Here is a 23255-nt window from a genome sequence, read left to right as displayed (position 1 = left end):
CCCTCATTTGACTTACCATGTGAAAAGTAAAGATCCAAAGTATATTTTCAGTTTTGGGGTTTTACAGGCAACATCTAGAGAATTTATCTTTCGCACAGTAAGTAAATTTTTTTATCACAACTATATTTTGTTTCTCTTCCTTTTTTTAAACAAAACAAATAAATGTCCATCCCTGTTATGCAGATATTAAATGTCGACACATCCACAACATTTAATTTGGCACAGGTTTAGTAAAAAATGGGCTGAGCAGTTTTTTCCCCACTCTATCTCAAATATGGTGGGTGAGAGAACTAAAGGAGCAGTGCGATGCTTTGAAGGCTTATTCAGATTCAGCTCCTTCCCCCATTCTTCTCACTGGCTACAGATTGTCTGACTGAAGACGCCAGTTGATCAGAGAGTTAATTGCAGAGACTCTGCAACTGTGGAGTAAATGTTTGGGTTTTCCAGCAGACTACAGTATTTATGGTTCGGTTATTTGTGTTACAGTCTTGAAGCATGTCGTTGGGAATAGAGCGCATAGCGAACATGTTCATCTCAGAAAATGGCAAGAGTCAATTGTCTCATGAGAGAAGGCATGTCGAATACTGATGTGTCTCACAAAAATAATTGCTTTCAGTTCAAGTTATATTAAATTCATAACATCAGTTTAAACCCGACTATCTGTTCTCGGCTTTCTGTAAACTCCTTGCAATATGGGTCACAGTTCCTTCATAATACAATATGACTTAGTATTATCAATAGCTTCAAGATCTTCCTTCAAAAAATGAAACTATCAATTTTTAGAATCAATGTTTGTTTGATGAAATGTGATGAAACTCAAGTCGTTACCGTCAGATCCGCCCCCCTGTGCTTCTTATGTCGGCTGAGGAGGGGGTTAGGCTTTCCTGCCATGCCGTCCCGGTGCCGCCGGCTTGATATGTGCTAAAAACAAAGAAGAACAAGTTTGTGGTTTGGATACTTTTCTTGATTATGCACTGATTCAAAAACATTTCATTCACCACTATAAGTTGTGTTTAAAAAAAATTTACTTCACTGACTACCACAAGATTTTCAAATGTTGTGAAGTCCAAATTTAAATTCAGGAAATGTATGTTTTTTTAGATTCAGTTTATGGAAAACAATATAATACACGCTTCTCAAACGCAAAGGGAAGGATGATAAAAAAAATCTTCCACCGACCTGTTTGAGTTGCAGTTCAGAGTTCACCCGCACGTTGCAAATCTCACAGTGGAAGGTTCGTTCCTGAGTGTTGGGGTCCACTGGCCCCCCTCCCTGCTCTCCACTGGGCTTTGGACCCAGGCGAGGGTACGCCTTAATAGGACCAAGCCCGCTTCGTGCCTCCAGTATGGTTTTGTGTTTAGTGCCTGCAGACAGATAAACACACACACGCACACCCACCCCCACACACGCACCCACACACACACGCACACATGCGAACAAACAAAAAGGAAAAAAAAAAAACCTTCTGTAAAAAAATGACTAGATAGCGTCTGCGACAGACTGGCGACCTGTCCAGGGTGACCCCGCCTCTCGCCCGGAACGTTAGCTGGAGATAGGCACCAGCAACCCTCCTGACCCCAATAGGGACAAGGGTGTAAAAGAAAATGTATGTATGGATGGATGGACTAGATATCGTCTGCTTCCTCTATGAAATAAATGAAAACTGTTCGGCTGAAATTACAGATGCAGAAACAATGAAATAGAAGAAAAACAATTAAACTTGACAAGAATGTGAAGCACTGTGTGGCTTCATCCGTAAATCAATAACCACTAAAGTGGAACAGAAATCAGAACTCTTCAGTTTGATAAAGCTTTTGTCCACAAGGTGGCAGTAAGAAGACAGCTGTGAAATAGTCAAGTGTGAGACATCAGATAAAAATATGTTATGTTGATACTTTAGTAACTTATTAAAAAATTGAAAAATTAAACATTGGGAACCACAGTACCATTTGAGCTTTGAGAAAAAAAAAACATTCCACAACAAAAAACAACAAAAAGCAGAAAAGATACTAGGGAAGTTAAAAAATGGCCATCTTTCTAAAACATTTTCTTAAATATTTTAGTCATGAAAGTGCTTGATTCTATAAGCTTTTACTGTTAAGTGAATCACTAACTTGCATCAAAAATACAGAAGACATTTTGAATTAGACATTAAAAACAAGAAAAAAAATTGAATTAAAAATAGAAATAATACTACACTCCCCAGAACTGAAAGAAAACCACTCAACCCTCATCAGCTCTAACTTTCACACAGTTTGAATTGAATTTCAGTCAAATTTTTAAATCCCTTTGAACAAAGCAAAGGTCACCCAGAGGAAGGAGAAACTATGAGAGTGTGGAGAACGTGGAGGCGTCGCTGCAGGGAAGCAACTCCACTGATAAGTTTTACTCGAAGCCAAAAATGTGCTCTCTGTTTTATTTTGGTCTGAGCACTGAGGATGGCCCTGGAGATCCGTTTGTCTTTGTAAGCTTGACTCACTTCATAAACACAAGTGTGGACGGCTTTCACTCCAAGAATCAAAAACAGGAAATGTTTGGAATGGAAACAAAATATTCAAATGAAATCGCTCTGTAATTATTTTCCTTTTTTTCCCATTTTTGCGTGTTTGGCACTTAGTCCATCTGCCACGCACTTGGTTCAAGCATCTGTCTCTGCATGACACATGTTTTATTTTTAAACTGTGAAAATGTACGCGTTTTTTATTTTAAGAATGAGTGAGGGTAATTGTTTCCATATTGTCTTCCGCCAACTTTCAGCTGGTTTAACTTTTAGTTTTCCAGGCCCTGAACTCTAGAAATACCCAGCAGGCTGAGACCGAGCACTGTGATTAGGAGTTAATAAATTAAAGTACTGTGTGTTCTTTCACTTTAAACATGCATCTGCATTTTGATGAGAAACACTGCTATTCACTGGCCCTAGTGGAGATATGCAACACAAATTGGTCTGTAGATAAATGAAAAAGGAGTCAATCAAAATGGGGTGAAAAATAAAATCGAGGAAAATTGTGCTATAATGGTGGTAGTGACCGCCTTGCTATTGCTTATCCCACATTAAAATGGCCTTATTGGCTGAGAAAGCTGGGTCTAATCCCCCAGGATGAGCAGGATGTAATTTAATCAATAATTTGCCAATTTGTTATGGTACTGTGTCTCTTGCTGCCATTCAGTGCTGAGCATTTATGGCAGCTTGACTTTTTTTTGTACATGGTAATGTTGCAATTATCTAAGTGTGAAGTGAGAACAATGTGGTTTTTCAAACAAAAATCTCAAGAGTGTGGTGTGTATTTTCACCCCTGGCCTTCTTTGGCCCCCATACACACACATACTGAGAAGAGTAATCAGAGTAAGTGGGGCTGGATACAAATGCACACCACAAAGTATCATTTCCTTCCATCAGCAATAGTGCAGTACATGTTTGTCTATCAAATCCAATCCCAATATAGCCCATTGAAATTTATTAGGAATTAATGCTTTTGCACAAACTTTGTAAACTTTTAAACAGTCGTCTTGCATGCAGACTTACTGTAAGTCGGTCTGGAAGGATTAAAGTGAGCAACTGGCATCTCAGGGATAATTGTAACAGTGAGAATGTGTCGTGTTTCAGAGCTGTCTGGTACAATGTGTCCAGTGCTAATGTGTATTCCTATTTACATCCCTCTGGCAGCGGTTACACAACCCAGCCATCATCATGAAAACGTTTAGATGGAGGACTTTCAGAGAGTATAGATGATACACCTAGTGGAAATGGCAGAACTGATCTTGATTCAGTGGATTTGGGGTTGTGTCAAACATTACAGGCCTATGTGAGAGAAGAAAGTGAGCTTACTGTTGAGTGTCAACACAAGGTTAGACACTTTGACATGACTCTTGAAACCCAGAAAGAAGTTCTCAGTTACATGGGCCAGGAATGTCAGTGTCAAACAGATCATTTATCTGCTGATCAGTGCAGTTCTTAGTGTCCTCTGTTGTGTCACGTTCAACACTTCATTTAAAGCTTTAAGATCCACATAGAAATCAGCAGTTGATAGGAACGGATTGATTTTTAGCCTATTCAACTCTAATTGGTGAGTGGACAGATAGAAACTTAAAAATCCAACTATTTCCCAAATCAGTTAACACATCATGAAAAGGTGCTAACAGATCACAGAAACAATGAAAACGCTCCTGAGTTTTGACTTTAGAACTGAAGGAACAAAACCTGGGCAACTGATTTGCAGCATTAGTGAAGTGTTTAAAAATTAAGTCAAAGGGCATGCGGGTATCTGGAAGCAGTTTTGATGAAACCTTTACTTTCCATAATGTTAGCAGGTCATTCAGTCTGCAAGAGAGCGCAGGTTTTCAGAAGGTAACAGGAAGTCTAGAAGTATGACAGCAAAGCTCCTGTGTTTTGTCGTCAAAACACGCGAGATTTGAAAACAAGTTTTTTGGGAATTTTTGAGTTAAGTTAGGAGCCACATGTTCTCTACAGATATAGATTGTGGTGTAAGTAATGCTAGCCACTTAAAGAATCCTATGAGAGGCTAAAGGCTTTGCAGTGCTAGCAAAACCCTCATCGGTATTCTCTCTAACACCAGCAGTTTACAGGGTGGACTATATAAAGATTCAATGGCAAAAAGGCTACAACAAATATTTTGAATGCTGCATCTCTGATTTATAACTGCTTGTAGGTTCCCATGTGCAAATTTCAAAGTTAAGAAAATCATAAAATTGCCTGTGAACATATTTGCATTTCTTGATTAATTGTATATGTTAAGAAAACAAAGAAACAAGTATTTTAGAAGAATTCAAGAGACTCAAACTTCCGAAGTTGGAACATTTGAATTTCTATAAACTTTCACCTGAACTGCTCTCTGTCTGCACACATTAAGCATGTTTTGGGGTTTTCGTTTTGTTCAGAATTCAGCTGGTACCCACCTTTGTTGTGGGCTTCCAGCTGTGAGAGTGAGTTGACAGCCACCTTGCACAGTGAGCAGTACAGCAGCTTTTTGGCCTTGTCTTCCTCCGTCTCCGGGTTGGACGGGCTGCTGGAAGCCGGGGCGGCTGACACTCCTGAAGCTGGCGGTCCAGACCCGGGCTGGTCTGAGCTGGCACTGCCGCAGCCGGGGGAGGAGCTGGTCGGGGGGATCAGGGGGGGAGTCTGAGTTGGAAGAAGTGGGCACACTGACGTCATTGGGGAATCCATGGGCGGGGTGGGTGGATTGGGTAGTGAGGGAAGGGGCCCTGAAGCCAGAAGGGGCTCGCTTAACTGCGACAGAGGTCGTGTATCATCTGGGGAAATGAAAGGGAAAATGAGAAAACAACGTGTCAATTACCCGATTTTATAGAGCCAACAGAGTAGCTGAAACAGTTAACTAAAGTTATGTTCCCCTTGAAATATAATTTTATTAAATGTAACCACACCGTCAACCACTCCCTGCTGAATATGGCAGTTGTGATTCGCTCCGTAGATCAAACAAACCAACAAAAAGCTTTTTGCAACCTGTTTTTTTATTTACTATGCTGTAATTTATAATGGATTTGAAAAAGGCCTTTTAATTAAAATTATACAGTGAAGGAAATACCAGACTGCTGTGTGTAAAGGGAGGAATGTGTGCGTCCAACATGTCTGAGGGCTTCATCGTGCCTTGATGTGGTCTGGCTGTGTTAACATTTACCAAAGAGACAAATAGGAAGCACAGATCACAGTATGTTTCTGCTTCTGCCAAAACACCTGTTATTATTATTATTTTTTTAATTTGGTTAAAACAGTGATGATTCAAGTTCACAAATTCCAGAAGCGTTTTATTAAACAGTGGCGCCAGTATAGCAGCCCAGCTCCTGTCAGACTGTCGCAGGGCAGCTGGGGATACAATCCAGTAGCTGGTCATCATGAATGGGAATGACTGATCTCATTTTCTTTTGAGGGTCCTAATAAAGCGCTTTATAAGCCTGATGTCATTTTATTTCATTCTTTATCTTTGCCTATGTGTGCAGTGGTGGTTCCTGCAGGAACGGTGCCCTGAGCAACAACTTCCTTATGCACCGTCCAGGCTTTTGACCAGTCTGTATGTTGAAGTTTGTGGACTCCTGTCAGTATATAGGGGGGGGGGACTGAACTCTAAAATAATACAAAATTAAAGTTTTTGCATGTTCACTAGTAATAGAAAGGCTTCATAAATCTCAGATTCCTTTTTAATTAATCTGTTGTCAGAGCAGCATTTTCTAGTTTGGGTTTAATCAGTCAAAAACATTTTAGATTTTGAGCTAAAAATAATAGAAAGGCCCTTTAATTTAGTGCTGAGTTGGAAACTTTATCTCTTTTCTCCAGTCATACTTATTTTCCTACAGTCCTTATGGAATGCAAAACATTTCAAGGCTATACAAACAAGGAACAGGAAAGTTGTTCAAGGCCTAATTAAGAGGCAACATTGTATTATGAGCATTTGTGCAGCCCCCTTATTTACTGGACATCCTGGGGCATATTGTCCCCCATAAAAACTGCCTCTGCCTGTGTGAATCTATACTTCTGTCTCGTTTTTAATCAGTTACCATATACAGTGTCCCCCTACTCTTAGTCATGATGCATAAAAATCCTTAAAATAAAATCCTGCATTGGATTCATGCTCTTATACTGAAAATTTAGAATTTAATTTGAGCATGCTCAATTATATTTGAATATTCTTATTTATTTCCAAGTTAATAAAACAGGAAAAGAAAGAAAATAGAAAAATAAAACCTACATCTTCTGGCATTTAACCTAAATGTTGAGAATTAATTAGAAGCTTTAAACAGCAACAATGTCATTATCTGGGCTGTCTGTATTTTTTAAAAGACTGTCCAGGAACTTCTAATTCCTGTGTCCCTTGTTGTATGACATAACCTAGACCATGGAAAATTGAAAATGGGTCACCACCGTGGTCTTTATTGGTACGATGATCCAAAACATCTGGTCAAATCAACTTAGAAATACTTCACCTGACACAAACTACACCTTCTACCAGATCTAAAATCCAGGAAAACCTGTGGGGTGAGCTGAAGAAAAGAGAAAACAACAAAGGTCAAGAACTCTTGAGAAAAAGCAAAGATGAATGGTCATATGTCCTTCTGACTGTCAGCTCCAACCAGGTGCCAGTGACTGTGACACTGGTGATATTATACAACGATGATTTCTTAAGATTAAATCCTTTTCCCTCGTTGAATAAAAGCACTTAAATTAAGGGTTTTACTAAAAGCATAAATGTCAGATTAAAGGGCTGCAAAAGCAGGTTAATGTATTTGAAGGCATTTTTACCAGGGACACCAGTAAGCAGAATAGCTGTATACATTTCCACATGTGTTTCTGGTCAGCTACACCCTCAATCAAGACCATCGGTATTCACTAAATAGAGAGTGCTGAAAAAAATATCCTCCCCCTGCATTTGGGTGGGGTATTCATACGCTCTCAAAAGCAGAGACTGTGTGGCCTGTACCCAAACTCTACAGAAACCAATCTGATGATCAGCACCAGAAAGCCTCTCTTGCATGTAAAACTAAAGGAGTGTTGTACAGCATTTCTGGCATTGTTTGCTTTAAATGCCTAATTCACATCTGTGTGTTCTCATACAGCATTGCCTTTTGTGATAGAAATACCACAATGATAGCTGATATGTTTATTTCGTCTGTAGGCTTATGTGATTATGTTGTAATTGGTGCCTTTTGGTTAGTGTTCCCCTTTCAGCCGTCTTCGGTCAAGCTCTTGTAAGTTTGTTCCTGTCCACTTCTTCCCAAAATCAAAATTCCTTTGTTCCATACTGGTTTCCAGTTGCAGCGCTACAATGAACATTTGTTCAACATATGTGCATTCAAAAGGAATAAAAAAAAGAAAAAATATATATATATCTATTTTCTGCTTTGGCTTCTTATGCGACATTGAGAAGTTCATTAAGAAATTCAGAATTATTAGTTGTTTTAGAGAACATGCAAGCCCTGCACAGCATATGTTTTGGTTCAAAATCAGTCAGGAAAAAACATGAGTGTGTTGCCAAGTAGTTAGGAATAATTTTAGAATCCCAGTCTGAGATTGCAGACAGACATCTCTCTGTTTCTCCTCGTGCACTAATTACATACACCCAACAGGGCCTGTATTAGTATTTACGATAAAACAATTTCATTTTCAAGCTTTTCAACACTGAGGGAAAACAAATCATTCTGCAACAGGTAAAGCAATCAAAGAACAATTTTCATGAAATTAGATATATAAAATGATCATATATCATGTGAAGTTAAACCGCTTTGTTTGATTTATTAATATTAACCCGCAGACTCAAAAAGAAAATGAATGTTTTTCTTTTTTTTTCTTTCGCACAACCTTTGTGCCAGAGTTATCTGACTCTCCTACAACTCTGGATGTTCTGTAAGTCTACTTAATCATTTACAAAGCAGCTCCCTCATGGCCAAGCAAAGGAAGTTCCTATTATTGGGGGAGAGGTCAGGAGGGGGGAGATAACTCAATCCAGATGCTTTACACTTAGCCTGGTGAGTCTGTGCTGGCTTTAATCCACTTTGGGAAATTAAAGCAACCTATTGGATGGGCCCAGGAGGAAAAGGATTTGTTGACCAAAGCATCTCATCGAATGCAAACAAATTCCACACAACAATTTGTTGTCAACAGACGAAGGTTGCATACAGAGAACGCATTAAAATCTGTTCTGAGCTACAACAAATGTTGAGGAAATAAAATGTGCGATTGCAAATAATATTGGGGCTGATGATTTATTTTTTATTGATGTATATTTTGCAAGTGTTAAAAGAGATTGTGTGGCAATAAATCCTGTGGAAAGAGGAGACATAAAGTAGTAATGCATAATTAATGAGAGTGAACATATTGCATCGCCTTATGTCAGAAAATACGGAGAGAATATAAAGAGGATGGCGGCAAAGTTGTCCCTTGAAATAATTCTTATTTGTTAAAAATATTAGGATTTCTTCTGTGATAAATTAAATACTGTGCGGTTGGTTGAACTAAGTAACCAAACTAGTGTATGGAATCAACCTTTCTGTGATTGTATCTCATAAATGTAGCTGTTATTTGAAGGCCTCAAATGTTTGTTAGAGAACATCAGTACACAATCAACTGTTGGATTTGGAAACATTCAGAGCAGGATTTGGTTACGAACATCAACCCAAACTGTCACAGAGCGCTGCTCGCTCCATCTTTATAACACAACACCAAACCTCGAAAGTCATGATCCGTCAACAGAAACTGAGACCAGGCAAGCAGAGCATTAATCAAAAATAAGCAGCCAAGAGACTCACGTTAAAGCTAAAGAAGCTACAGAGACCGCGAGCCAAGATCGAAGACTTTGTCGACAGGACAGCTCTCGCTGACATTTATAGGGTGGCGAGAAGAAAGCAATGAGAAGTTGTTCGCAGTTTTTCACAAGCCATGCCGGCTGCAAAATATGTAAGCGTAAAAGAACGACTTCTGGTTAAATTACATCAGAATTGAGCTTTTAGATGTCGATCTAAATGCTGTGCAGCTGACTGCACGTCGCCATCTTGAAAGTTAGTGTTGTAAGAATCATGCAGGTCAAATGAGCAAATTTAAACTTTCTGGCCTGCATGCAAAACATTACCTGCCGGCCAGTACATAGAGTTATTGGCAGCGAACATGATAAAAGCTGCAAAACGCTTGAAACTTCCAGCAAACTAGTCATCATAAACATAAAGCCAGTCTAATAGTTGGATGGTTCAGATCAAAGTACATTTATGTGTAAGAATGGTCCAGTCAAAGGCCATTCCTCTTTATTGAAATCCATGTTTAGAGTAACAGCTGAAGCGAACATCAGTGTTACAGTTAGTGGGGTGTAAATATAAATGCATTGTACACTTTTCAGATTTTTTTAAATTTAAATGAACAAAACAGTATTTTACTTTCCTTTCCCCTAACCAACTATGCACTGCTTTGTACTGGCTTGTTTAATAAAACCTCAAATAAATGCATTAAAGTTTAGGATTGCATCATGAAGAAAATGAGAAAGATTGCAGGATCTATTAATACACATGCAGTGCAAATAAACCTGTCTGGCAGGTGACTGTGGATTCTGCAACCATTATTAATTATTAAAGATGAACGGAACCCAATGCTACACTTGCATCCATAATGCATCAGGGTGCATTTTCCCAGTTTGCTCTTAATTTGAACTCTGAGTCATGCAACGAGACATTCCAGCTAGCAACTAACGTGCATCTTGTTTTATTAGGTGCAACTGTTTCAGACAGATCTGACCCAAGAAACTCCTGCTGAAACGAAACATGCATAAACGGACTTTGGCTCAACAAACGGAGCATGAAAGACTATCAGCTCTGCGTAACCCAATTCTACTGTCAGGTCCCCGCTGTGAAACCCAAGCCATCACATAAAAGTCATCTGTTTAACTGACCTTGGGTGTGTGTGAGTGTTTGTGTGCTGTAATATGAGGGTGGTTTTACTGTGGTCCGTCATTAAAGTAGGAGTGTCAGACTGTAGAATGATAAAGAGGAAAGGCGAAGGAGGAAGGGGGCGGCCGGCAGAGCAGAGTTTCTCTCCAGTAGTGTAGCAGCTGCCATGCTCTCTACTGCAGGCCTCGCCAAAACCTCTTCTCACCATGTCCAAACCCCTCAAAGCCAAGGGCCTCCTCTTTAGGGACAACAACAACCACAAAGCCTCTGAGGGATGTAAAACTCCCTCTGTGAACTGTACTGTTGAGCGGGCGACAGCATTCAGATCATAACCACTTGCAGCTTCAGCCCTCAGCAAGGACCCCAAATGTCATGTTCGCGGTCGTCACTTCTGACTGCGTTTGATGTATTAATGAAAAACGATGGCGCGCACAAAACGAAGGTTGGTGTAGACATGGTAGCCCAGGCCGCTACTGCTTTACATCTGTTTCTCTCTAAAGTCAAACAGATATAAGCAAAAAGATCTTCTACAGCAACAAAAAAACAAAAAACATTCAGGGTCAAAAACAAAGACAGTTAAGCCTTTGTGGGAACTTCACTCTTCCATCTGAATAGTTTTGCTTGACCGTATTGTTTATTTATGTTTACACAACTTTATGGCTATAACCTCCTGTGTCTGTCCCAGAGCGGGCTCCATGTCCCACATCACAGTGTCTGTCCCCAGACAATGCTTTCCCAGTTGAGGAAGTGCACAGCTGCATGCTCCCAGAGATCTGTCTAGCCACCACTGAACTGAAGATCAATCTGAAGACACACACACACACGCACGCACACGCGCACACACACGAACACGCACAACCCAGCATGCATGCTGCAAAATCAGGAAGAGGCAAGGTTCCAGGGTCACGAGAAAAAGGCTTGGATGGAAAAAGGCATTCTTTCACATGTTTCTACTTTCGGATCTCCATCATGGCAGGCCTCTCGTTCAGTTGGTTTTTGTCTCAGAAAATCTCAGTAATGGGGACTGATTTAGGGGGTTGAGCCCATTAGTCCCCGAGGGGGAAAAAGACTAAAAAAAACAAGAGCTACAATTTTTCTGGGACCAGCTACAAAAAAAAATGTACCAAGGCAAAGGCAGGGAAATGCTAAGATGTTTGCTCTGGTGGTCTTTATCAAACAGGAGTTTCTTTTCTTTTTTTTTTTTTTTCATTTGAATGTTTGCACTGAGGTCCCACATCAGTACCCTGAAAATGTCTTGTAAACAGTCAGCTACAGAAACCTTTGTGAATGTCAGTGAAACGTGGCAGGTCTATTCAACGCCTGGTGTTTGATCCAAACTGTCTGCGACACAGACAGAACGGAAAGCTTGACAGCACAAAAGAAGACGGGCTAAATGCAGACAGTACTGCGAATTATCGCTTGAAATAACAAGGGAAGGAAAGCTAAGACTAAGACAGCAGGAGTAAAGCTAGAAATGTTCTGCTAAGAAATGAGCACGCACTGTCCCTCCTAACCATTAATCATCTGGCCAAAAGTAAATAAAGTCTCATTAAAGTCAGATCAGCTGCTGTCACCGTCCTTTATGACTCTGTGCCGTCCATGTTTAATATTGTGGTCTCATCTTTATTTATAATCAATCAGCATTAGCACCTATTACCACCATGTTTAAACTAATAAGCCATGTTCTATTCTGATTCAGCTACAAATTGCATAGCACCTTCAGGAAGGTCATTCAGGAGTGGTACACCACCGTGAAAAACTTATCACTCCCCCATTCGACCTTTCCACATATTGTCATGTAATATCTAACAACTTCAATGTATTTTATTGGGATATTATGTAAAAGTACTGCGTCCTTTTGCAGTGGAAGGAAAACGATGCCATGTGTCTTACACATTGATGTTAATCTTTCACTGGAGTCATAACTGGGGTTTATCCACTAGGTCTGAAATTACTGCCGTTCTGAGCCTCAACTCAGTCTGACTGAATGCAGAGTGTCTGTAAACATGAATAAAGTTTGTGTTGTGGAAATAAACGCCCACTCAGTTGGACTCTGTTCACTAATTCGATGATTACAGGCAATTGGTTGAACTGGATTTAATTCAGGGGGTATGAGAGTAAAAGGTGTGATCACAAATGCTTTTTATATATGTGCATTTTTTTGTAAAACAATAATTGAAAGCCATGTATCAGTTTCCTACCACTACAAAGTTATAAAACTACCTTGTGCATGGAGAGCCAATTAAATACATTGACGTCTGTGGTTGGAATGTGACAAAAGGTAAGACAAATATCCTAGTGGTGTGAATCCAGGCAGCTGTATATTTATAATCATTTGTTGGCTTGACTCTCACGCTCAGTGTGATTTACTGAAACTGGGCTTAGCTGTGAATCAGAAAAATATCTTACTGTATAACAATCTGTTAGCAGGCTTCGTGAGGTGGAGTTTCTGCAGCCAAATGCAACCGCACAAAGAACTTTTTTTTTCTTTTTTTCTCAGAGCAAGTTACTGCAGAGCCACTGTGATTAAAATACTTTGTTATTCCAGCATATTTCCCATCATGTATAACGTAAACAATAATCCCCGAACATTCCTGTGTGGAACAAGTTGATTATGTTTGCAATTAGAGGATCACACACGTCTGGTAACATCGTCGGCTCTCTCACCTGCTTTCCCAGGATCACAATCCTGGGAAATGCCAGGGGCTCCAGGTGGAGACGGGGATGAGGTCTGGGTCAGGGCGTGAGGCTTGTCCCCCTCCTGGGGGCGACTCTTGGATGTTTCAATGCCTTTGACTCTCCTGGCATGGCGGTTCCCCTTGTAATGGGCCTCCGCCTGGCTCTGTGAGACAACAAGGAATGCAAGTTTGTATGTTGAAAGAATACACCACCAATAACAAGATGTATGTAGTTGTAGTTATATGTAAAGACAGAATTTATCACCACAAAGTTTTGTTGATTGGGTATGAATTTTTAATTTGAACATAAAACATAGAACAGCAGAGTTTTATTTATTTAACCTAATTGAGGTAAAAAGATATGGTCGGCTTCACAATGGTGTTTTTCTAGAAGAGAATAAGAACTGCATTTGAACGCTGCGTCATTTAGAGTTCATGAGAGTAACAGCAAGAGGTTGTAAGGTCTCTCACTGTTAGAGGAGGAGGTGTAGTAGAAAGCTCAAAGACACTGATCTGTTTCTAATCAGTTTTAACACCTGGAACCAGTCTTGATGGAAATGTTTCGGTAATTTGAAAAAGTACTGTGCACCTGCACTGCCTCCACAATTGGAAAAAAGCAACTGTTGTTTTTTGTTTGTTTTGTTTTGAATTATTCCATTGTGGAAAAAACATTTTAGGAAATTATCCTGTCATATTATTTCTGCAATATTTCTATTATATTTTGTTATACACATATATTTAAATATGTATATATATATATATATATATATATATATATATATATATATATATATATATATATTGCTTGCAACTGATTTGAATAGCTTTGTAGAGCCAGAAGAATGGATTAAGGTACACTCTGTTACTTGTAGGAGACAGCTGAAGTTTTATATTTGTTAGCATTTGAAAAGTTAAAAAGTTATAGTTGCCGCTACTTCTGTGGGGATTACATCAGACAACAGCGCCAAGTTCAGTGTTTCTGTCACTGCTGTGCAGAAACACTCAAAGGCACGACACATTAGCACCTCTGAGCCCGTCAGTAACAAACAGAACTTTGAAATAGTAAGGTGTGTGTTGGCAGACAGACAGATCTGTGGACATACTGCGTAAAGATTGCTGCAATAATTTACAGATGTTCTAGCACACATGTTGAGCAGCCTGCATGTAGTAAAGCAGACCTGATATTTCAAAGATGAAAGGATCAGGATCAGTGTGCTGCGCAGACAGACAGGTCCAGAGAAAGCATGACTCAAAGTGCGGATGAGAGGATCTGCGCCGCTTATGATGAAACAGCTCATCACGTTGCAGTTAGTTCCCTAAAACGCAGGCCGGTGAGTTCGCAGCTGAAGCGTTTGTTTAATGTTAGATTCTGATGGATTGAGAGAGGACAGATGATAATTTCAACAGGAAAAGATGTGTGTCAGTCAGAGCGGAGCTAGAGCTCTGATGTCAGAGCTGAAAAGAAGAAGAAGAAAAAAGTACAATTGAATAAGTGACAAAAACAACAGATTCAGAGAGAGGCCATGAAGTTGGAATGCAAACTCAATAACAGCGAGGTTTAGTTTTACCAGTATGGGGAGCAGAATTCCCAGCCGGCAGCGACTACACAGGAGAGTTTGTGTTTCATACAGTTGTTGAAAGGACGGAAAGAAGGAACACTTCATTAAAGAACCCAGTATACAGTATGAAATGTAAACATGTCAACTGTACGTTTTATTTCATTTGTTCTGGACGTTTTCTTTGGCAAGAATGCCTCTGAGTAATGTCCAACAGCAGGCATGGTGGCAGATGTTTTTATTAAACCTGCCACATAGTTTAAGACATATTTGGAATGCAAACAACGAAGGAGTTGCTGTAGCGGACGAGATTGTACTGAGTAGTACTTACACAGAGAAAGAGGACATGCTGGCCAGGGAAAATGTGCTTCATCTGTGGCTCTTTAAGCGGTATTGTTATTGTTATTGTTAGGTTTTCTTTTTACCATCGAGATGCACTTTATGAACCAAGCAAATAAATAAGAGCTTTTTCTTACTGTAAGAGCTACTTACTTTTTCAGATTGGATGACTTGTTTAATGAATGAAAGAAAATAAGATATGAATTTAACTACCTCTTGACTGATCTTTGTTTTGCTGTGCTGTGTAGGTAGCCATCACATGTTTGTTTATGGTGGAGTTTTTGTTATAATTACTCCGAGCACAGAACCTGCCTGGATGCACTTTGATTTGAGATTATATTTGAAACCCTCAGTAGTTACTTTAAAGTTTGGGGGGTTAAATTTTGTCAGACTTCACTTTACAGATGATTTGAATCGCTATGTTACCACCTATTGATCATTCTTAAATTTGCTATTTTCCTATTTCTGGTATACATTTGCACAAGATTTAGGATTGAGATTATGCATATTTTTACCATCCTCCCAGTCGTATATTTGTGAGATCAGACAGTGATGTTGGATGAGAAGACCTGGTTTACTCTTTATGCTCCAATTAATCTCAAAAGTTGTAAGAGCTTAAGATCTGGGCTGAATTCATTCAATCAATGACTCAGTGTGTTTGTCAAAACAGTGTTAATCTCTCCACATTCACTACCTTTTATGCTCAAACCTGAAATTGGTTCTAGTGACGAAAGGATGAAGGAAAACAAAATAAATATAATCTAAATATCATCGTCACAATATTAAATAATAATATCGCAATGTCATGTTATCTTAATATACTTCAACTGTAAATCCCGGCTTGAAAAAAAATGGCACAGAGATCATTTCCAGAAGCTAGTAAAGATGATCTCTTGATGACAGACTACGTAGCAGCTAATGTGTTTGTTCAGAGAGTCAATTGTCAGGAGATTACACAGACATTAAGACCGTCTGTCTCTAGCCACAGTGTTACTATACAGAGGTATGTGAGTCAGGAACAACATGCTGGGTGGGATGCGGTTTATGTGCAGAGAGCTGTCACCTAAAGTCTAAATATACAACATGGTGACAGTAAAACAAAACAGAAATCACCTCAGAAGGCGCACAAACTACAACACGTAGTCTAATAATGCACAAGTCAAATGTGTGTAAACCTATTTGCTGCGTGTTAATCCGTACTTTTCTTATTCAGTGAAAAGCACAAACAGGCTCCTCGCTGATATATTTGGTGCTTATGCCGGTTCTGCATTTGACTCCCTCAAGTACGTTGAGCGAACTGATTCGCCATTGAGGAAGCTGGTCTGACCAGTTAATTTTCCCTGAGAGCCCAACAATGTCTGTATTGATTCAGGAGGCTGGATTACTTATAGATGCCAGTGAGGGATTTGGTCTCGATGAGGAGCTGACAGCTGCGATGAGCGCTGAAAGGCTTAGACACTTTGACTGACACTTAGGACATCAAGCTGATAACAGGCTCAAGTGTGGAGATAGCCTGGCTTGGTAGAAACAGGCAGGGGGTGATGAGTAATGTTACCAAGTCTGGTTGTTTATGTTAGCTTCATGTGCTACAGCATCTCAGACGGGAGCTGTCAGGACGAACCTTAAAGGGATAGGCCACAACTTCTGTTAAAAGTTTATAACCAGTTAATTAAAATTTCATGTTCTTGGAGCGGTTTTGAAGCAAATGGTAAGAAAATACTGACTGCAGTTTCTAAAACAAAAAGTTCAACAAAGCATCAGCTGAAAGGTGTGCTTGCTCATTCGACCAGAGTTACGTTTTTTTTTAATAATTTAAAATTTTTCCTCAATTGATTTGACCAAGGTGCATGTCACATTACAGGTGGGGGAAAGACCTGCACACCTGCAATCTTAAGAGGTGATATAACTGCTTTTTATGTTTTGACAAAATCTCCTCAAAAATCCTAAAATTGCCCTTCTGAACCTCTGCAGGACCGTTTTGAGGAACACGTGTTTCCTGTAAATTCAGATTTTAACTCTTCCCTGTCAAAATGAACATGCTGAAGCACTCTGGCAAAGTCCGCAGATTAAGGTGGAAAAAGTTATGGAGCCTGGAAAGAAAGAATTGATGACTCAGAGGAAAAAGTGGATATAGGGAGGTAGGGAAGTTTACAAATGCCATCTTATCCTCTCCTATCAGTTGCAAGAGATCCAAGTGTCATATAATGCAGAAACAGAGTAGAAATTCAACTCCACTCTTGCATAGAACTTTACTAAAATAGAAATCAAACAACAACAAAAAAGTATCCTGGATATGTGAATGCTGCTGCTCAGCATAACAAAGTCTAAACAACGGGATTATCTGGAGATGTTGAAGTGTGGCTACTGAGCTTGGCACAAGACAAAGACGGGGAAAATGACTGGAAACGTTGAACAAATGAGAAAAGAGGAAACGCAGTGAGGAGACAAGGACAAATAAGAGATGTACATCAGCCCGTTTCTGCTGCAGCAACTGTGACGTCAGCCAATGCAGCTCCACAGAGACTGTGATGTCACTATTGCAGCATGCCACCAAGGTTATTCTGCATTACCCAGCATTTAGCACCTCACACCACCACACAGCGCTCACACAACAGGGAACCAACCCCCCACTCTCCCCTCCCATCTCCTTCTCCTGTCCTTCTCCTCCAAGTCCCCTCTCTCCACCAGTTTCCCAAGATGCAAAGCTGCTGTCGGAGCTAGACGCTAATCCATGCCCTTGACGAATGCATCTTGTAATAAGTAGTGGCAGGCAATTTTAGGGTTTTCCACACTGTAAATAATGCAGTGTGGAGAGAGGGAGGAAAACAGAAAGATGGGGCGAAGGTCGCTCAAACAGGAAGCGAAAAACAGGAAGAGAGGAGAGAAGAGCTAATGGCAGGTGGGGGTGAGGGAGTCGGGGGGTCGTATCGAGGCAAAGGTGACAAAAAATGTGTTCTAAAATTGAAAGTTCAGGTTTACTGTAACATTTGGCTCTTTACAGAAGCAAAACATTTTGGGCAGAGAGCTAATCTTTTTCAATAAGGTTTGTTCTTCTCCAGCTTAGAGAGAAAACAAACAAAGCATCGCAGTAACAAAGTATTATTGTGCATATGTGCCGCAGTTTGTCCTCTCATCCTTGATCACGCTTGAAATGATCATGTGAGGGAGGAGGCGGTGCATTCCTCCACAACATGCTCTTAAAAATGAGCCAGATTGACACCTAGAATTAACAAATGCTCAAAAATACTCAACATTTTTGTTTTAGTCTACAAAATGTTTGAATCCTAATGATGATAGTTGTGCGTTAAAGTTCGTTCATCTCTAAATCTAGTGGACTGTTCATCTTTTGAAGTCAGTTTTGAAAGATTAGAAACATAATTATTTTCATCAGGTTGTTGAGATTCAAGATGGCAGAAATGGTCCTCCCACTATAGCTAATAACTTTGAAGAAACCACTAACATTCTTTATATAATTAAATACCACTGTCAGTTTTTCAATTAATTTTTAAATTATGACTTGCTGGATGAAATTTTACCCTCATAACAAAACCACTTTCACATTCTATGCATGTGATCCACAGAAGTCCCAGTTGGTGTTTGCCTTCAGAACAGAGAATGAACAACAAACACAAGTTAAGATGGTCTAAAGTGTCTTCTCTCACATTATATACTACAGTGAAGTTCACTTATATTCCGTATAGCTACAGAAAACCCCCTAGACTGTGTTGAGAACCCTGCTATGTTTCCAGATGTTACATAAATGAAAATTGAGCGGAAGTGGGTCAGAAAGTAAACCAGGCTGGACAGGACTGATTTTAAAGAGCCAATCATAAATCATGTAGGAATCAATCACATGTCATTGTAGTTTCTTGTAAAGATCTTTCAACCATCATGACATGAGTACTCATAAATAAAAAGATTTAAGACATGAACAGAAGGGAGCATGATTTCCATCGTTTCTCGTGTAAGTTTCTGCTGCCTGATTAGTAAGTTGCATTATGCCAACTTTAAAGCAGTCATGTGTGTGAGTTTTGCAGCATTAATGTCTCTTCTTTACAGCTTCATATCCATAGCAACATCTACCATAACTTCTAAACTAAAGGGCCCCCAGCGCGTGATCTCCAGCAGCGGGTCTCAAAGTATTTCTTACGTAAACATGTCTGACTGCTTCCTGTTGCCTGTGAGGAAACAAGAGAAGTCTACAAAGAGAAGATTACAGCCCTGCTGCTGCCTAACCACTCTGAAACCATGATTGTGGATGTGCAGTGTATATATAGCAGCGGTCCACTCCTAAATGTTATGTACTGAGCACGGCTGGACAGCAGGGCCCTCAATTCTCCCCGACAGAATCAGTAGAATCACACCTAAATTATACAGTGTGAACATGATATTTTTGCACTGATGTTGTCATGTTTCCATCCTCATTATCCACATGACAAAAGTTAAAAATAAAAAAATAAAATAGCAGATGGTTTAGCATCACTATTCACACCACACCTCTAGTTTTGGCTTCATTCATCAGTTGGCAGTCACATATGCAGGTTGGTGATGGGGGTGTGAGGTCTGTAATGTTTATGTGGACTGTCCCCAACATGTTTTAGAGTTCAGTCAAACTTCCTGCTGCTTATGCCGTCGTGCTTTAAGCCGCAGTGATTGGTGCTTCTGCTAACTCCATGCCGTCGTGAAATAAATTCCAGCGAGGTCAAATGAGCCAAAACATTGACCAGAGAAATGCACAACATCCTCTGCTCCACTATCTGCCATGTGGGTCGGCGTAATGAGACACAGAGCTGTCCAGCATATCCCAATGGGAGACATGTGGAGAAAACAATACATTATAGCGCAAACATAAAAGGTGCAAATTCTTTCACAATGCAATATGAGACGTGTTGCAGTGTGTCATAACTGATTTTCCAAACATGAAGCTCCTTTTAGTAGGCTGTAGGACCGTAACAGTAACTTAAATTCATCAAGTTTTCTGTAATTTGGATGGTTTTGTCATTTGTCTCATTCCTAAATGCTGTTTATTACTATTTAACATTTTAATGTTCTGTTAAATGAGGTAAGTGCTTGGCTTGATCCAGACTGCACTAAAGAATTTCACAAATATTTTAAACATAGCAAGATTCTTTCTACAGGTAAGCCCATAGTTATTCATACCATAAATTCGCTTGCAGATTTAGATTTAAAATGAATATTTTAAGATTACTAACGTGCTCCTTCTGACTGGAAGTAATATTAAAGTTTTGCAGCAGTTTTCCCAGAATACTGACCTGAATCTAATAATCTGTAGAGTGAGCTAAATATTAGGGTGATGGCAAGGAAATATGAAATACTTGTAGTTCATCACCAAAGACGTAAAAATTAGTGAAAACGAGTAAAAAAAAAAAAACTGTGTTTGACTAATGTAACACAGTGAAGATTGTTCCATTACTTATGGAATAGTGCAAAAATATTTATTGACATACAATTTTTAAATAAAATTGTAATAACTCCTGACAGATGCCTGTCTCATTACTTATTAGAGACAGATGTCTTTGTTGAAAGAAAGTCAGTTTACATCTAAATGTGCCTAAGGTAAGAAAAAATGAAGGCTTAATTGTATATTTTATGTTTTATTTACCTAATTAAGCAAACCAGATACAGACCACAAATTTTCATAATAATTTGTAAAAGTGTACACCCTCCTTAATCGTAGTATTTGTAAAATGCATTTACATTTTATCAGAACCATTTATGTCACATGGGATACATGTGACATAAATGTCACATGTATGATGTTCTCTTGTGTTCCTCTACCTCTGAGTTGAACCGGATCTGACAGACGTTGCAGGAGATGACCGGCCGCTTGGTCTTGACCAGAGGTACTCCGAAGGTGTGGTTTATCACAGCCTTCTGCACGGGGTCCATCTGGGACAGGAGAAGACAAAAACAAGGGGGTGGGGGGGAAGAGAGAGGAAAAAATATGTCAGCTGTAATTAAATCTTCCAGGTGTGAATTCCTAAAGTTCAAGAGCCATAAGTCAATAGGTCAGCCTTCCATCATCATGTGAAAGATGAATGTGACCTCTGCCTCTAATGGTTGAAGTAGGTATGGTGAAGAAAAGCCAGAACTTGTCATGTCAGAAGACCGAGCTGGAATGGTGTAGAAGTAGAAGAAATTACTATATAGTAATTCAGGTGAGTGGAATGTTTTAGTAGCACTTGATGCAAGCTGAATATATGTCTATACATAAAGCAAAATTAGTGGTAAAAGTAAAACACACGATGTGAGGAAAAGGTTTTCTACTTTTGCCTATTGCTTTTCGTGCATTTTATTTGACTATTTTCATTTGTCTTCAAAAATCAATCATTAATCCCTTTCATAATTAACCGATTCTACTCTTAAACCTGTTCACATTTTTTCTCTCAACACAAATCTCCACGTATTTAATTAGAAATTGATGCGACAGACCAACACAAAGCTGAATTGCGGTTGCCTTTTTGTCCGGTGGCTTTTTCTTTCCACTCCTCCAAAACAACCATTAAGTGCACAAAAAAACAGCTGTTAGAGTTTTCACAGTTGTCAGATTTAAAACTCCTCCCTCGGTCTAATACCAGACCTGTCTGCTGTGTTCCTGGGTCATGACGATCCTGTTACTTTAACGTTCTCTGACAACTCTGTTGCCTTCACAGAAACGGCTGTAGTGAGACTAAATTATGCAAAGGTCTGTTTTCTCATTAAGTTTGAAGGGCGGTTGGATGCCCATGATTTCATTTGGGCATTTTAGAGTAAAAGGGGGCTGAATATAAATGCCTCACTTTTCAGATTTTATTTTTATTTTTTCATAAATAAATGATGCACTTATTTTAGTTACTAAAACTCTAGAAGTTGATAAAAATAAGCAATTTTCAAGGTATGAGGACTTTTGCTAGGCGATACGACCGCTGGCAAAGACTATAACACACGCAGACACAAGACTGTTTACAACATCTTTCCTGTGTTTTCATCCAGCCCGTTGCTACAGCCCAAACCCATGCATCATGACCCACATTCAGTAACACATTGTCCCTGCAGTAATTATTTCAGCTGGGATGCCAGTCATCTGTTTGGTGCTAAGAGCATTGTATAAATTTAACTAACTAGCTTAGCAGCACCTTCAACGTGTCAGCGTATAAGCTGTCCTAAATAAATCTGTCCCCGACACTAAAGACCCTGCCTCCATTGATCTAAAAGGGGAGTCATTACAATTGTTTATCTGCGTTTGAAGCTGAATTTATCCAGCAATCATTGTTAGCATTAGTCTGGATTTCTACCCCAGACAACTGTCTGGAGCAAGCCCGCAGCTAAAGCGAGTGACATTATGAAAATAAGTGTCTGGGTTTATGAAAGCAAGAAAAATAAACTGCACTTTGTGGTGTGAAGAACCGAACTGCTTTGATGTTTGGTGTTTTAATGAGTATTAGGTCATAAGACAATGAATGTTCCATTAGTGTTTCAAGTTTGATGAAAATCAGCTGTGTTGGAGATGCTGATAAATACCAAATAACTCGGCTTGTCATTAAATTGGACTGCTATTTTTTATTTATTTATTTATTTTTTCAAAAAAAGCTTACATTTCACTCTTATCTTACATACATATGACTCAATAATTGTGAGAGTCACATTGAGTGAAATCGGTCAAATCAATTTTCTAAAGAGTTAAATTGAAACAAGATTTTCCTTGGAGCTTTTCACTTCCAACTCCTTAAAATGAATAGCTTTGTGAAAAGGGTAGGAACAGACCAACAAATGCTCCTTCTGGAGGAGAGAATGAGTGACAGAGGGGGGAGGAAGATTAATTGGAACAGATTGGAAAAATAAACTGAAAAAAAACTGGGAATAACTCCCAGACAGACAAAGATACAAAGAGAGAGAGAGAGAGAGAGAGAGAGAGAGAGAGGGAGGCCTGGTCCGGACATCCTCACATCACGCATTCTTATCTCATTTGGCTTTCTCGGGCGAGTTCCATGACTCCCTCTTGTTCTCTCCACAGAAACGGACGAAAGCATGCTCTGCTCTATACGGGCCGTAAATTCAGATACTGATACTTCCTTGTTCTAGTGCTCAGGGTTCCCAAACCTTTTTCACAATTAAATCACATTAAAATCACAAACATCTCTGGATATTTTGTTAAGATTTTTATGCACAGCCAACACGTAGCACTGCACAATTGTCAAGTGCAATTAAAAAAAAAAAAAAAGCATAATTTTGCAAACTTTTTCACATGTATGAGTCTGAAAGTGTTTTGTATTTAGCCTCTCTG

The 23255-nt window shown here is 39.4% G+C and overlaps 1 protein-coding gene across 3 annotated transcripts in view; it reads right to left on the bottom strand.

The window, feature by feature from the left end:
- znf385a (zinc finger protein 385A) overlaps positions 1-23255 on the bottom strand; it is an 83905-nt gene that overhangs the window by 4455 nt on the left and 56195 nt on the right. For all 3 annotated transcript variants that reach the window (XM_008413642.3, XM_008413643.3, XM_008413644.3), the window contains 5 exons: positions 20771-20881; positions 13066-13240; positions 4915-5268; positions 1180-1364; positions 829-921 (listed from right to left, as the gene is read on the bottom strand). In XM_008413642.3, the coding sequence (XP_008411864.2) occupies positions 829-921; positions 1180-1364; positions 4915-5268; positions 13066-13240; positions 20771-20881 (918 nt within the window). The remainder of the gene's footprint in view (positions 1-828; positions 922-1179; positions 1365-4914; positions 5269-13065; positions 13241-20770; positions 20882-23255) is intronic.

Source organism: Poecilia reticulata, chromosome 7, assembly GCF_904066995.2.
Source record: "Poecilia reticulata chromosome 7, P_reticulata-male-v2, whole genome shotgun sequence".
Lineage (NCBI taxonomy): Eukaryota > Metazoa > Chordata > Actinopteri > Cyprinodontiformes > Poeciliidae > Poecilia > Poecilia reticulata.
This window is presented reverse-complemented; position numbering and strand designations above follow the sequence as displayed.